Genomic DNA, 16,099 nt, shown 5'->3' on the forward strand with positions numbered 1-16,099 from the left:
AAAATGTGGGCATCATCTTCCAGGCCACCACCCCTCCCACCCAGCCTGGATCAGAGCTGGTATTTGTCAGGACTGGTGTGTTGGCCCCATCTTAATGAATGGCCTTTGCTTGGCAGGGCTCTCAGAGGTATCAAAGCCCTGTACTGATCTCCCTCCTCTGTGTTGGTTGAGTTTTCTCCAAAGTTTCTCCCACTCCCTGCTTCCAGTTTGTCCATCCCAGAGAAATAAAGTGGAGGTAAAGATGGAAGGCAGCCTCTAAGGGGAACAGAAGTTACAATCAGCTTTGTGAAGGTAGAAAGGTGAGTGAAGGTTGCCCCACCCTCTGCCTTCATAAACCATTAGGAAGGGGTTTGCTGAGGCATGGGTCCCAATCCAAGGTGTTTCTTGGATCAAGCCAAGGTGGTCAAACGTCACAGTCCCTGAGAGCATCCCATCTTCCCTACCACAAACTCTGAGACCCGGGAAACAGAGGCCAGGTTCCAACGCTGGAAGAGGAGGGGTTGACCAGCTGCCTTAGGAGAGGTCTGGACAGTAACACAGACTCCAGCCAATGAGAATGTGGACTCCAGCCACTTCACACACTCACAAAAGGGAATGCGGTGCACACAGGCCTGCCGTGAAAACTCTGAGATGGGGCATGTGAAGAAGCTAGTGAATCAGGGGAGCAGACACCTCAAAGGTTTGATTCAGTCTGATCTCCGTATCTCTTTGGCCAACTGTTTTCTGCTAAGCTACAGGGGCATCAATCAAGCTGGGCAAGGGACTCCCAGAGGCCCGCTAGTTACTGATGGCCTGCTGGATACCTCCACGAGATTCCCATCACCACCTCCAGCTCTTTGTGTCTAAACCTCAAAGAGATTCTCCATTTGCCACAGCTGAAATTTCCAGAAAGGGTTTCACGTTTCTGCCAATGGTGTCATTACTCCCCTAGTCAGGAAGGCACAAAAGCCTCGTCAACTCACCCTTCATCATCCCCTTCCCCAGCTTTCACTTCACTCACGTGAAATGAAATCTGAAAGACTTTCCCTTCATAAACTCTCAAATACATTTCCAGTCTTCTGCCCCTGAATCTCTCCAGTCCAAAGTATCCCTTCCTGAACTTTTCTCCCTCATCCTGAACTTCTCTCCCTCAAATTTCTTGTTCCAGCCCTGCAGTGCACACCGCCATCAGAATAACCTTTCTAAAATCCCACTGTGTACAGAGCATCAAGGGCAACAAAACTTGTTTTGGCGTCCTACTGCTTTTGTGATAAAATACACACTACGAAGTCTGGCCTTCAAGGGCCTCCCAAAGCAACTCCAACCCACTTCTCCTGTCTCCGTCCTGCAGTTTACCTAGCTGGGTCTAATCAGACCCTCCACTGTGTACCCCAAATGGACAATTCCCTTCCTCTCTGGGCCTTTTATTGACTTCCACTGCCCGATGTGCTACAGCTGCTCCCTAGGGCCAGCCTGCATTCTTCTCTGCCTTTTGAAGTCTCACTCATTGCTACCTCTTCCAGGAAGCCTTCCCTGATACCTAAAGCCTCTCAGGAGGAAGGAACTATGTAGAACCCTGCATAGTTCACAGAAGACTTACTGAACACGGCCTTTTGGTCATGGAGGTGTCTGACCTCCCCCAAGGAACCAAAGCTCACTGAGCACAGGAATAATGTTGATTGTCCTAGTATCTGCCAGCAACAGGCACTTGGCAAACACTCATTTAACATGCTTCAGTGAAAGTCACAGAGGGAATTCCCTGGCAGTGCAATGGTTAGGACTCGGCGCTTTCACTGCCAGAGCCTGGGTTCGATCCCTGATTGGGGAACTAAGATCCTGCAAGCCACACAGTGCAGCAGGTGAGCAAATGAATCAATGGTTTGGTGGCAATAACTCCAAATGCAAGACTGACAGCACTTTCTGGAAAATGCCCCACATTCTGAGAAAAATTACCATATAGAGAGATTTTCACTGGTCTGAAAGGCTGAACTTAGGTGATGCTAGGTTACAAAGGAACTGGGATTTATATCATGAGCAATTATGACTTTTCTCTAGCCCCAAACTTAAAACTCAGTCTATAGGGACTTCCCTGGTGGCAAAGTGGTTAAGAATCCGCCTGCCATCGCAGGGGACATGGGTTGGAGCCCTGGTCCGGGAAGATCCCACAGGCCACGGAGCAACTAAGCCTGTGCGCCACAACTACTGAGCTCGCATGCCACAACTACTGAAGCCCACGCGCCTAGAGCCCATGCTCCGCAACAAGAGAAGCCACTGCAATGAGAAGCCCACGCACCGCAACGAAGAGTAGCCCCTTCTTGCCGCAACTAGAGAAAGCCTGTGCACAGCAACAAAAACCCAATGCAGGCATAAATAAATAAATACTAAAAAAACTCAGTCTATAGCATCCACAATCTCCAAAGCAACATCTTTTGCTTTTGTAATTTACAATAACTACTAGTTGTTTTTTTTTTAAATTTAAAAAAACTATACACTTGGACCTTGAGGTGAGAAGTGATTTGATAAAGTCTTTCACTCATCAGCTATGGGTTTATAGTGCTTGTTCTGTTCTAGGCCCTGGGGCTTCAACCATATAACTATAAAAAGCACACCCCACCCCCATGGAGCTCATATTCTAATGGAGAAGACAGTAAGCAAATAGACAAATTTACTTCTGTCAGGTCATGACAAGTACTATAAAGAAACACACCAGGATAAGAGGATAAGGTGTGGCAGGGGCTGCTGCCTGAGGGAAAATAGGGCTTAATGCTCGGGGGATTCTTCGCTGTAAAACCTTCGAGGCCCTTAAAATAAAGGGCAACAGAGATGTGAAATTAAGAACGTAAAAATATGTGCAGGTGCCTTAAATAGAGAAGTTTATCTTACTTTCTATCATAGTGCCTGGCAGAGAGTGGCCACTAAGTATTGGTTGAATGAATGACTTGCTAGGTGGTCTACAGAATGCCAGAGGCTTCAACCAGATGGTAAATTTCCCCTTCCAAGATAAGGAATGATAACCAGGTCATGGCTGATTCAAAAATGTCCACTCCTGTGCACCCCTGTGTTCATAGCAGCACTACTCACACTAGCCAAGACATGGAAACCTAAATGTCCATCAGCAGATGAAAGGATAAAGATGAAGTATATATATCTATACATATACAATGGAATATTACTCAGCTATAAAAAGGAAATAATGCCATTTGCAGCAACATGGATGGACCTAGATGTTGTCATACTAAGTGAAGTAAGTCAGAAAGAGAAAGACAAATATCATATGATATCACTTATATGTAGAATCTAAAATATGACACAAATGAACTTATCTATGAAACAGAAACATAGAAGAGACCTGTGGTTGCCAAGGGGGAGGGGAGGCGGGGGGAGGGAGGATTGCGTGTTTGGCATTAGCAGATGCAAACTATTACACATAGAATGGATTAACAACAAGGTCCTATTGTATAGCACAGGGAACTGTATTCAATATCCTGTGATAAACCATATGGTTTCATGAAGAATATGAAAAAGAATGTGTGTGTGTATATATACACAACTGAATCACTTTTCTGTACAGCAGAAATTAACACAACACTGTAAATCAACTATACTTCAATAAAATAAATTTTTTTTTAATGCCCACTTCTGGTGGGTCCCTAACCCTTGACCCAGCCAGCCATCAAGAGCTCAGCCTAGGGCATCCCTGTACCGAAGGGAAAAGGAACTTCCATTTGTTGCCTTTATCGCATCTTCGGTAGCTTCTTGAGCAAACAGTGCTCACCAACTACCCAAAGCAACTCAGGCTCCCAAACCTCAGCTCTTCCATAGAATTTGTCCCCTAAATTTCAAACTCCAGTTGGCTGTAAGTCAACAGAAAGGCAGGAAGTGGGTACAATGACTTTGTTATGAGGGGTTTTAGGTTCCAAATCTCCTTGCTCTTCCTTCCCTTTCTGCAGTGTCTGAAAATGCGGCCTGCTTCTGGCCCTGGCAGGATGCTTCGCCCTCTGAGGGCCTCCAGGTGTAGCTCGCTGACAAGTGGCTCTTGCAGGTGAGAAAAATGAGGACAATTTAGGTAAAGCCTGCAACAACAGGCCTTCCCGCCAGCGTCCTGCCCTGGTTACTGGTAGCAGGAAAGAAAGGGCCCTCGTCCTCATCTGGGGGGCAAACTGAGGTTGCCAGAGTCTCTTTCCCCTATCGATGGACCCGGATATCCTGCCGTGCCCCCAGGAATCTCTCGGAGCTTCCCCATTTCTTCCCCAGAAGCCTACCTGAACTGTGGACTTCCTCCTGTTCTGGAGCTGTCTGCAGCCTCGTGGGCTTCCTGGCTTCAGGGCCTCCACCCCCCCAAGCTTCGGTCTTCACTGTCAGCCCTGGCCCCCACCCCAGCCCCTTTATGGTCACTACCCACACCCCAGAGTGACAGCCACATCCACAGGATAGGATGGCACCACACTGCTAATTTGGTTAACACCTGGCAACCCCAAGGGCTGCTGACATCACACCTACATAAACAGTGTAACTGTCTCCAGACAAAAGCGGCATCTGCTCATTCACCTTTGCACAGACGAGGTGGCACCAGTTTTGCCTACTCCCAAACCATCCTAATGAAATGACAGGGCTTAGAAGAAATGGAATGTTTCTTACCAACCTGAGCTGACTGTCACCAGGCAATTTCAGCCAAACTCCCATTACCAGTAAACCAATGAGTCAAAGTTACCAGGAATGAAAGATCATGAATTCAACCATCAAACAAATATAATTGAGTGCCTGGCACTGTTCTAGGCCCCAAAGATAGGGCAGGCAACAAAACAAGCTTACAGAAAAGAAGGGAAAGAATGGAAACCGAAAACAGATAAAGAAACATTAGCATGTCAGACAGTTATAAGTACTGAGGAGGAAAGGAGCCAGGACTTTTCAATATTTTATACTTAGGGTGGCATTAAAGGCAGCACCTGGCGTGTGGTAGGCCCTTAACATTTGTTGAGTGAATAAAAAACTTGCAGAGAATGTTAGGTTCTGAGTTATTTTCGTTGCTCTCTTCTGCTGCTCCGTCTTTCTCCTTTTTCTTTCTTTCATCAAAGCACTTTTATCATTTAGAACTCTACTAAAAAACTCCCCTATTAAAAAATGAGCAATTGACAAAATTGAAAAACACAGGGGGCTAACAAACATATCACATTCCACCTGGCTCCAAATCAAAACCATTCAAAGTAGCAAAGCAAAGAAGGGATTCTATATTTCATCCAACAAACATATAAGATTTTTAAAACATCAGACTACAAAGTGGAGACAAGAACACAGAGAAACCAGCACTCTCGTGTACGGTGCGAAGTGGGTGCCCCATGTGTGAGTTTTCCTGGCAGACAGTTTAGTGGCGTGAGCCAGAAACTTACAAATATGCAGCCCTTGCGATCTAGCCTCTCCTAGGAATTTACCTCAAGAGAATTTATCAAGGATGTGTGCAAAGATTTATCCATGAGGATGTTCATCAAAGCACTGTTTGGCAAAAAAATTAGAAACAACCTACACGAAAAGATCCGTTAAGTGGAATTATGTGATAGCCACACAATATAATAGTAGATAGTTGGTAACAATGATGGTATGAAAGAATATTAACAATGAAACAGATGAATAAAGCAGTTAACTCAACAATATGTATAATAGGATCCCACTTTTGTAAAACAAATGCATACATATGTTCTACCTAGAAAATGTCTGGAAAGATAGATACCAAAATGATGTTAACAGTGGTCATCTATGGAAGGTGAGATCACAGGTAATTTTCTCTCATCTGTCCTTCCTTTTTTGTTTCTTTTCTGTATTTTTAACCAGAATTAAATATTTTTTTGTTTCTTTTCTGTATAATTTTTTAAGTTTTTTTAAAAAAAAGAATGCATCCAAACTTAACAAAGCAAGATCATTTCCTCAAAATTCTTTCCAAATGATTTTCCTAAGTTTGTGGCTTTAGGACCATTTTAAAATCCAGCCTTTCAGCCAAGTCACTCTAGCAGAGACAAGAGTGACATGGCACTCAGGTGTCGGTGAGCTTCAGTAGGAGGGCTCCTAATTCTATAGCACAGATCATAAGAATTCATTCCCTTCCCTGGTGGTCCAGTGGTTAGGACTCTGCACTTTCACTGCCAGGGGCGCAGGTTCAATCCCTGGTCAGGGAACTAAGATCCCGCAAGCCACATGCCGTGGCCAAAAAAACCAAAGAATTTCTCCTGCTATGACTCCCTAGTTAGCCCAATCTGATGTTATTCTCTCCGGTAAACATATATGTGCTGGTTCCACAGGTGTAAAGTTTCCACCCCACAATCTTTTAAATGTCATATCTTCTACACATCCATTAACTGACGACATAATGATATTTGGGACTTTGATAGAACCATCTGGGACGTCAACTATAGGTAATCTGGAATGTAAGGATTGCTTCTCCAGGGGTCACTTGTCTGGTGACCATTGTCTAAATAAGGGGATCAATACCCTGACCATTTATAATTATAACCTAATACCTTAAAATGACAGTCCATGGGACCTGAGGCAATTTCACGGTAGTTTTCATCTATTCCTGTACAATAACAACACAGGCCTTGATGTCCACTTTGAAAATTGCAACAAGGGGGTTTTGGGGGCCTCTACATGGAAAATATCTTCTGCTCAAAATTAGGAGAAAGGGCTTTACTCAGGAGGGTCCTGGCCACAGAAGCCAATTTTGATTCATAAATGCTGAAATGCAGAAATAAATGCTGAAATGCAGAAATAAAACATCCTAGGTTTGCTGTTAATCACAGTAGAAATGTCCCTTCTATAAAAAGAAAAGAAGCATCCCTTTGGAGGGATGCAGTCCAGGCAGAAGAGAAGACATTAATTAAAGTGCTGGGGGCAGGATAAGCGGGGAGCAGGGGAGCCCTTTCTTCAAGCATGTTGCTGTTTCAACCATTTTCGAAAGTCTTCTGTTGACAGGATGGTTGTTAAAACCCTGATAAAAAGATATTCGAGGAAGCACAGGACTTCCCTGGTGGCACAGTGCTTAAGAATCCGCCTGCCAATGCAGGGGACACGGGTTTGAGCTCTGGTCCGGGAAGATCCCACATGCCTCGGAGCAACTAAGCCCGTGCGCCACAACTACTGAGCCTGCGCTCTAGAGCCCGCGAGCTACAACTACTGAAGCCCACGCACCTAGAGCCCGTGCTCCGCAACAAGAGAAGCCATCGCCATGAAAAGCCCGCGCACGGCAACGAAGAGTAGCCCCTACTTGCCGCAATTACAAAAAGCCCCTGCGCAGCAACGAAGACCCAACACAGCCAAAAATAAGTTAAAAAAAAAAAAAAGATATAAAGCAAGAGGCGCAGACACACAGAGGAGGTGATCAAAGGGTGGCAAGATCCACCCTCCTCGAGCCAAAGGTGCAGGCACCACCCCTTCTCAGGGTTCCCCACCCTGGTGTGAGAGCCCAGTCCCGCCTGCTCGTCTTCCCTAACCTCCACCTTAGGAATTCAGGTGTTTGCTCCTCTCTGGAGAATCAGCTCCATCATTGGTGATTTTGCTTCCCTTCCCTGAGCCTCAGTTTCTTTATCTGTAAAATGTGCAGGTTGGACCAGATGATAACAGTTCCCGCACCCTCCCGGGGCACTTAGACCCTGCCTCTCCTTGGCCAGTTTGCCCAATGTGATGGCAGGGTCAGCCCCGTCCTAGATGGGTGGGGGTAGGTGACCAAGAACAGTCGCATTCCTGCCAGCGTTCCTTTGCTATGCCTCGGGATCGCTGAACTTGCAGAATAAACCACCTTCAAGTGCATCTAACATCTGGTGTTTTCATTTCCTGAAGCTGCTGTAACAAATTACCACAAGCTTAGCGCTTAAAAACAACCCAAATTGATTCTCTTATGGTTCTGGAGGTCAGATTCCAAAATGAGACTTATGGGACTAAAATAAAGGTATTGGCAGGCCTGTTTCCTTCTGGAGTTTCCAGGGAGAACCAGTTCCTTGCCACTTGCAGCTTCTAGGGGCCACAGCGTTCCTGAGCTCAAGACCGCATCACTCCAGTGGCTGTTTCTGTTATCACATTGCCTTCTCTGACTCCTGCCTCCCTCTTATAAGGACCTTTCTGATTATGTTGGGCCCACCCAGATAATCCAGCCCAGCAGGGGGAAGAGGAGGAAGTTTATTCTCTGGGGAAACTAAACCAGAGAAGCTCCAGACCTGGGACACTGAGCATACGGGAGAGCAAGGCTGAATCAATACAATATAAAGGGAAGCGGGGGACTTCCCTGGTGGTCCAGTGGTTAAGACTCCGTGCTCCTAACGCAGGGGGCCTGGGTGTGATCCCTGGTCAGGGACCTAAAGATCCCGCACACGGCAACGGAGATCCCACGCGAAGATCTCGCATGCCATGCTCAACTAAGACCTGGCACAGTCAAATATTATAAATAATAAATAAATGTTTTTTAAAAAGGGGGGGGAAGCCGGAGAGGGAGGGGAATACTTCAAAGGCTGAATATCAAATGAGACCCCAGCCTCCTTCCCTGATGGTCTCCCAGAATGCCAACAGCCTGTACCCTCCAAGCAGGAGATCGGAGAGCTCTTCTTAACAGGATAATCCCCCCATCGCAAAATCCTTAACTTACAACCGCAAAGTCCTTTTTGCCATAAAAGGTAACATACTCACAGGTTCTGGGGATTAGGACCTGGACACCTTTGGGGGCTATTATTCTGCCCACCACATCTGATGCTCCAATTTTACCACCTTCACGATATTTGCCATTTCTGCTTTTCATCTTTGAATTTTTCTCTGAATCAGATCACTTTCTAAGAAAATGAACTTAAAAAATAATCATATTGGGGACTTCCCTGGTGGTCCAGTGGGTAAGACTCCGAGCTCCCAAGGCAGGGGGCCCGGGTTCAATCCCTGGTCGGAGAACAAGACCCCACATGCCGGAACTAGGAGTCCACATGCTACAACTAAAAGATGCCACATACCACAGCTAAAAAAAGATCCCATATGCCGCAACAATTATCTCGCATGCCAGAACTAAGACCTGGTGCAGCCCAAATAAATAAATAAATATTTTTTTAAAAAACAATCATATGTATGAAATTATAGAATTGATTGCTAGTCGTATTTTCCCTACTATTTCATAAGTTAAATACATGACTATTAAGATGCCAAATGTTCAAGGACCTATGTACAGCACAGGGAACTCTACTCAATATTCTGTAATGGCCTATATGGGAAAAGAACCTAAAAACGAGTGGATACGTGTATATGTATGACAGATCCACTTTGCTGTATACCTGAAACTAACACAACATTGTAAATCAACTATACTCCAATAAAAATTTTAAAATATATATATATATACATTAAGAAAGATGTCTGTACACCTGAAAATATCACAACATTGATCAACTATACTCCAATACAAAATAAAAAGTTTTATAAAAATGTCAAATGTTCATCTCTGCACCACATAACATCACTGTGCGTGCCACCAGTAGTACAGACTGTCCTTTGGGGAAAAAAAATAGAATCCAGCCTCCTGATTTTACAGAATAGGGTAATTTATCCAAGAAGGCACAGCAGCGAACAGCAAAACTGCAGCTACACCCTCGACTTCTTCCTCCTGTCTCCGTGCTCATTAATCACCGCTTGAAAGGATGTCAGCGTTTTCTAAATAGCATCTCGCGTTGGTGATTCATATCATTTAGGGCTCAGTTCCCCTTCGGCTACATTTCCGGGTATTTTATATTTGGAAAGTGGGGTTTCCTATTGCTTCCCCTATGGACCAACATCCACGCATCCTATTTATCTGTGTTGAGCAGAGGGTGTTTACTTGACCCATATCTGGACAGCATCCAGGTGCCAGGGAGGAATGCACTGCAAAGGGAGATCCGAGGCCAGTGGTGACTTTGTACTGTGCCCCTTGGCATGCGTCCCAGCTGCTGACTGAACCTGGAAACAGCTTTTAAGAAGACAGAGTTCCTTTCCAATACACAGGGTGTGGGATGATATAATTGCCCTCCTTTTACATAACAACTGGCATGCAATAAAAATAGCTTTCAGAAACGAAATTGAGTTATTTGTAATGAGGTGGATGGACCTAGAGTCTGTCATACAGAGTGAAGTAAGTCAGAATGAGAAAAACATACCGTATGTTAACACATATATATGGAATCTAAAACAAAAGGTACTGATAAACCTAGTACCTTTTGCAGGGCAGGAATAAAGAGGTAGACATAGAGACTGGACTTGAGGACATGGGGTGGGAGGGGGAAGCTGGGGCGAAATGAGAGTAGCATCGACGTATATACACTACCGAATGTAAAATAGCTGGCTGGTGGGAAACAGCAGCATAGCACAGGGAGATCGGCTCAGTGATATATGATGACCTAGAGGGGTGGGATAGGGAGGATGGGAGGGAGGCTCAAGAGGGAGGGGATATGGGGACGTGTGTATGCATATGGCTGATTCACTTTGTTGTGCAACAGAAACCAGCAGAGTATTGTGAAGCAATTATACTCCAATAAATATCTATTAAAAATTTTTAAAAAGCTTTCATTTATTGGATACTTCATCTGGGACAGGTCCTGTGATAAGTGCTTTACACACATCCATTTACAACAACCCTATGAAGTAGATATTAGTGTTCCCGCTTTACAGCTGAGAACACCATGTCTCAGAGAAGTTAAGCAACTTGTCCAGAATCACACAGCTAGTGTGACAAAGTCTATATTCATAGAACCTCAGAAGATAAGAGAACTTAGAAAGCTACCTGAGATGAGGAATGCCAATGAGGAAACCAGAGAGGTTGAGCAACCTGCCCAAGGACACACAGTTTAATGACAGACTCAGGGAAAAAATTCAGGTCTTCAACTCTCAGACCAGTTTGTTCTTTCAGGTTTTCTCTCTCTTAAGCTATTATTTCTTGGATGATTTTTTTCAGATGCCTGCCTGGTCAGCTTCTTTTTTCTCATTATTGCATACATCTCTCCTCCTTGGTGCTTTTGCCCCTCATCATTTTCTCTCTAATTGAAAGCTGTGGAGGAATCTAATGAGAATCCCAGAGTGACCCTTCCCCATCTCTCCCTCTGACCCACAGAAAAAAAAAGTGCTAGAAAAATCTCCCTGAGTCTGTATAATTTGGAATGAGTAATAATTTAACCAGAAAAGGATTAATGTTTACCTTCATCCTTTCCCCCCAAAAAAGAAATTGCTCAGCAGATACACAGTGGAAAACAAGGTTTTATGGGGACATGACCAAAAGAGGAAATTGTTGATGCAAATTTTAACCCAGTAAGACCCTAAATGTCCATCAAAGGGAATTGACTGAATCAATGATCATATATCCACACAATGGAATACCAGGTAGCCACGAATGATAATGTAATAGAACACTGTGTAATAATATGAGAACAAATTATGATTAGTAAGTCGAAAGCATGAATACAAAATAAAATGACTCCACTTTTATAAGTATATACCCACAGGAAAAAAAGACTGGAAGGATATATTTATAACTGGTGGCTATCTCTAGGCGATTTATATTTTCTTTTTTGTGTTTATCTGTATTTTCCAAATTTCCTACAGTGAACACAGATTACTTTTATAATCCAAAGGAGAAAAAAATTCATCAAATTCTTGACATAGTCATTAAGAACTGCTGTTTTCTGAAGCCTATGCTCTGAGATCACATATACAAGAAAATAAGGGATCGACCACAAACCTCTTTCCTGAGCTGGCCATATGTTAACAATTTAACAATTATCCTACTCCAGTAGAAAGATGAGCAATGAACATAAATAAGTGGTTCACTGAAGAAATACGAATAATAAAAATAAATAAAATTTAAAAAAATAAAACAAATGATAATACCCAGTTCTGGCAATAGTGTGAGGAAGCCAACACTCTCAGACAACACTGGTCCAAGTGAAAATGCTACGACTATAGCAGTTACCACAATGGATTGAATACAAGTATCTCCACTTCCTCCTGAAACATCACAAAAAAGACAGGACAAATTTTTTTTTTTTTTTTTTTTCTGCGGTACGCGGGCCTCTCCTGTTGCGGAGCACAGGCTCCGGACACACAGGCTCAGCGGCCATGGCTCGCGGGCCCAGCTGCTCCGCGGCATGTGGTATCTTCCCGGACCGGGGCACGAACCTGTGTCGCCTGCATTGGCAGGCGCACTCTCAACCACTGCGCCACCAGGGAAGCCCAGGACAAATTTTAAAAGGTAGAAACCCATCAGGACAGAGTACGGGAGAGCAGACGTCAACAGACTTGGAAGACAGCAAGCAGAATGGTGAATGGCAGCTGATGGACTGCATCAGAGAAGGCTGGAAACTGAATGCCAACCAGAAGCAAGCAGGGTGTGCCTCTGAACCGCAGAAAGGCCCAGGAATTGGAAGTACCAGCTATGTCAGAAGACGGGGTGGGGTGGAGCCAAAAACAGGAATGCTGTTGAAAGCACAGTGTGTTTACAAAGCACTCAGACTTCACAGCCCAGGTAACTGACCAGCCAAGGCATTTAGCTCTCCCTCTGCCCAGCAGGAGGAGAAGGCTTCTCCTCTGGAGAAACTAAACCAGAGAAGCTCCAGAACTAGGGACACTGGGCACACCAGAGGGCAAGGCTGTCACTACACTAGAAAGGGAAGTGGGATAAAGGGAGGGAGGATTCTTCAAAGGCTTCATATCAAACGATGAGACCCCCAAATTCCCTCCCCTACTGACCCTCCAAGAATGCTGGCAGCCTGGATTCTACCCTCCAGGCAGGAGATCAGAGAGTCTTTCTCAACAGAACGAGATGGCTTGGGACTTCCCTAGTGGCGCAGTGGTTAAGAATCTGCCTGCTAACGCAGGTGACACGGGTTCGAGCCATGGTCTGGGAAGATCCCACATGCCACGGAGCAACTAAGCCCATGCTCCGCAACTACTGAGCCTGCGCGCTAGAGCCTGCAAGCCACAACTACTGAAGCCTGCGCGCCTAGAGCCCGTGCTCCGCAACAAGAGAAGCCACAGCAAAGAGAAGCCCGCGCACCGCAACGAAGAGTAGCCCCCACTCGCCGCAACTAGAGAAAGCCCGTGCAGCAACGAAGACCCAACGCAGCCAAAAATAAACAAATAAATTTATTTTTAAAAACAAAGAAAATGAAATAAAAGTAACCTCTAACCCTGAGAATGCCGTCTTATAGTTTACAAAACACTTTCACAATCATTGTCCTGCTCAAGCATCACAAACATCCCACAAAGCAGAGATATTTTACAACTGTGTCAACCAGAAAACAGGTTCACAGGAAAGTGACTTGCCCATAAATAAGGCAAGAAGCCAAGACTTAATCACAAGCCCCAACTTGGTCAGCCTGGCAAAATTGCAAGCAGCACACCGGCTGCGTCTCAGTCAACCTCAGATAAACCTGTCTGAACCCAAGGAGGTCTCTCTGCAACCCAGAAAAATGCTACCTGGGCAGCTCAGGTAATATACAACCAAATCAAGGTGATGGGATTTCAGGAAACCACCAAACCACCAAAGCCAACCCCTGGTATCACCCCCAAACACAGAGACACAGCCAACTTCACAAACTGACCTCAGCCTCTGACAGTCCCCTGACCACATGGACAGAGAGGGTCCACCAGGAGCCCCCCACCCCAACTCTGGCGTGTTGCCAGCTGGCCCTCACCTGGCCCAGACCTTGTCCAAGCTGACCCCCCAACTCCCCACCATCCCAACGTACCTGGTCCCGTGTCCCAGCCCTCTCTGATGAGATCAACAGCAGCACAAAGCAGCCGGAGCTGAAGCCGCTGAAACAAAATAGAAATCAACAGGAAGTGTGAGAATCACCTTCTGACAAAAGAGGCACAAGGACAGGAAGTGGGTTCAGGCCAGGAAGGCTGGGGCCGGCCTTCTAGAAGTGAGGCAATCCTGCCAGCCTCATCGCTCAGCTGTTGTTGAACAAGACTTCAGGGCTGGGGAAGGGAAAAAAACAAATTCAATCCCTAACTCTTTAGCCGGAACTTCAAGCTTCCCCATGTCCACTATATGCATGTATGTCTCCGGCCCTGTATTTGAGGGGAAAGGCGAGGGGAAGAAGAGATGCACAGAGCCTGGCACAGCACACATGTGGTACTTAAAAGAAAGAACTTGAAGTCAGATAGCCTCCACTTACCACTTTTAGCGGCGAGACCTTGAACGGGTTGCCGTGCGTCTCCACATTTTCCCAAAATGAAATGCCGTACTGACCTCACACTATTGTTTGGGCTTAAATGAGATAACGTGTGTAATTGGCTTCATATACATCCAATTAGTCCCTTTAGTGGGTTGTGGCATCCCCCCCTCCTTTCTGCCTCTCCAAATCTGACCCACTCCTTTAGTCTTTATCAGGTCAGACCATCCTGGTCTGAAGAGTCACCCCAAACACCTCTCACCTCCACAGCGGCTGCAGGTCCCGTGTGTCATTAAGTCCCACCACGTAGGACAAGCACCATTGCTAAGAACTGCTACTGAGGCCCTTCACTGATCATTCCTTCCCATGGTGATGTTTACCTCCCCAAGGTCACCCAGACAGGGAAAGGGCTGCATGGCTTTGTCTCTGTATCCCCAGGAACATCCAGCAGAGCACTGGAAGTTAGTCCATAAATGTTCATGGACCTTTAAGATGCCATGGGGCTTTCAGACTGACTGCGGGCAGCTGGGGAGCATGCTGACCCGCCCTGGAGGAGGCTTATGCGGGATTTCAAGTGATTGCAAGAGGACCCACCTGTGGGTGTCAGTGGCGCACCATCTGAAAACAACATCATGCACTGGAATGCAGTTATATTTGGACCAGAAGGGACATCCTTTGAAGATGGTACTTTTAAACCAGTAACAGAATTTTCTGAAGAGTATCCAAATATACTGCCAGCTGTTAGGTTTTTATCCAAAATGCTTCATCCGAATGTGTACGCTGATGGTAGCACATGTTTAGATATCCTTCAGGATCAATGGAGTCCAATATATGAAGGAGCTTCTCTCTTAACATCAATTCAGTCCCTGCTGGATGAACCGAATCCAAATAGTCCAGCCAATAGGCAGGCAGCACAGCTTTATCAGGAAAACAAACGAGGAGATGAGAAAAGGGTTTCGGCCATTATTGAACAAAGCTGGAATGATTCACAATACACAACTGGTCTGTTCATCTTTTTCATCATTGTTGTGTGTAATTTACCTCGCAGTAGAAAGGCTAACAAATTTTAAGTGCCACAGGTTTTAAGGATTCTGCAGAAAAAAAAAGTCCTTCAGTTTAGAATCTACAAAAGCTAGTGTATCTTGATTAATGTACTTTTTATTGCATGGTGTGAACTAAGTTGTTGCTTACATAAAGGTGTAATATATCCTGCTTGTATTTTCTCCAAGTGTATAATGTTAGTGTGGAGTTTTCATGACACAATCTGCACATTTTGTAAATCTGTACTTTTTTCAAATATTGAATGCCTTATTTTTGAATTCTTTAGATTTTTTTAATTGGAGGAAAGCACTTAAAGTTTTTTATATATGAACATTACACGTAAAGCTGTTAAAATACATAACTTCAGGGCAAAAAAAAAAAAGATGCTATGGGGCTTCCCAGGTGGCACAGTGGTTAAGAATCCGCCTGCCAATGCAGGTGACCTGGCTTCAAGCCCTGGTCCGGGAAGATCCCACAGGCTGTGTAGCAACTAAGCCCTTGCACCACAACTGCTGAGCCCACAGGCCACGACTACTGAAGCTAACGAGGCTGGAGCCTGTGCTCCGCAACAAGAGAGGCCACTGCAATGAGAAGCCCATGCACCACAACGAAGAGTAGCCTCCGCTCGCTGCAACTAGATAAAGATGCGCACAGCAACGAAGACCCAATGCAGCCAAAAATAAATAAATTTATAAAAAGAAAAAAAGATGCTATGGAAACACCGCCATATTTAAAGCGTTTTGGTAAACTCCGGCATCTGGGCTGAGGTCGCCATAGCAATGGTTTTGCAAGCTGTAGCAGAGCCTTGCAGGAGGGCAGGACCAGGGCGATCCCTGGCTCCTCTTAGCTCTTCTCACAACCCCTAAAGCCCCTAAAGATGTGAAATGGGGGAGTGTAATGAAAGCTGCAGCTCAAGCTGCCTG

General features: G+C 45.2%; 2 protein-coding genes across 5 annotated transcripts in view; one reads left to right on the forward strand and one right to left on the reverse strand.

The window, feature by feature from the left end:
- The window catches only part of NDEL1 (nudE neurodevelopment protein 1 like 1), a 75,417-nt gene extending 61,668 nt beyond the window's left edge, over window positions 1-13,749 (reverse strand). Inside the window, exon 1 of one of the 4 annotated variants that reach the window (XM_060133399.1) lies at window positions 13,707-13,749. The gene's annotated coding sequence lies outside the window, so the exon portion shown is untranslated. The remainder of the gene's footprint in view (window positions 1-13,706) is intronic. The other 3 variants (XM_060133398.1, XM_060133397.1, XM_060133396.1) reach the window with 3 other exon arrangements.
- Window positions 13,750-14,682: 933 nt separating this feature from the next.
- LOC132511212 (ubiquitin-conjugating enzyme E2 B-like) lies at window positions 14,683-15,210 on the forward strand. The gene has a single exon (XM_060134205.1). It carries the CDS (start codon window positions 14,768-14,770, stop codon window positions 15,203-15,205), a length of 438 nt encoding a protein of 145 aa, XP_059990188.1. The 5' UTR covers window positions 14,683-14,767; the 3' UTR covers window positions 15,206-15,210.
- Window positions 15,211-16,099: the final 889 nt, after the last annotated feature.

The sequence above is a fragment of the Lagenorhynchus albirostris genome, chromosome 20, assembly GCF_949774975.1.
Source record: "Lagenorhynchus albirostris chromosome 20, mLagAlb1.1, whole genome shotgun sequence".
NCBI lineage: Eukaryota > Metazoa > Chordata > Mammalia > Artiodactyla > Delphinidae > Lagenorhynchus > Lagenorhynchus albirostris.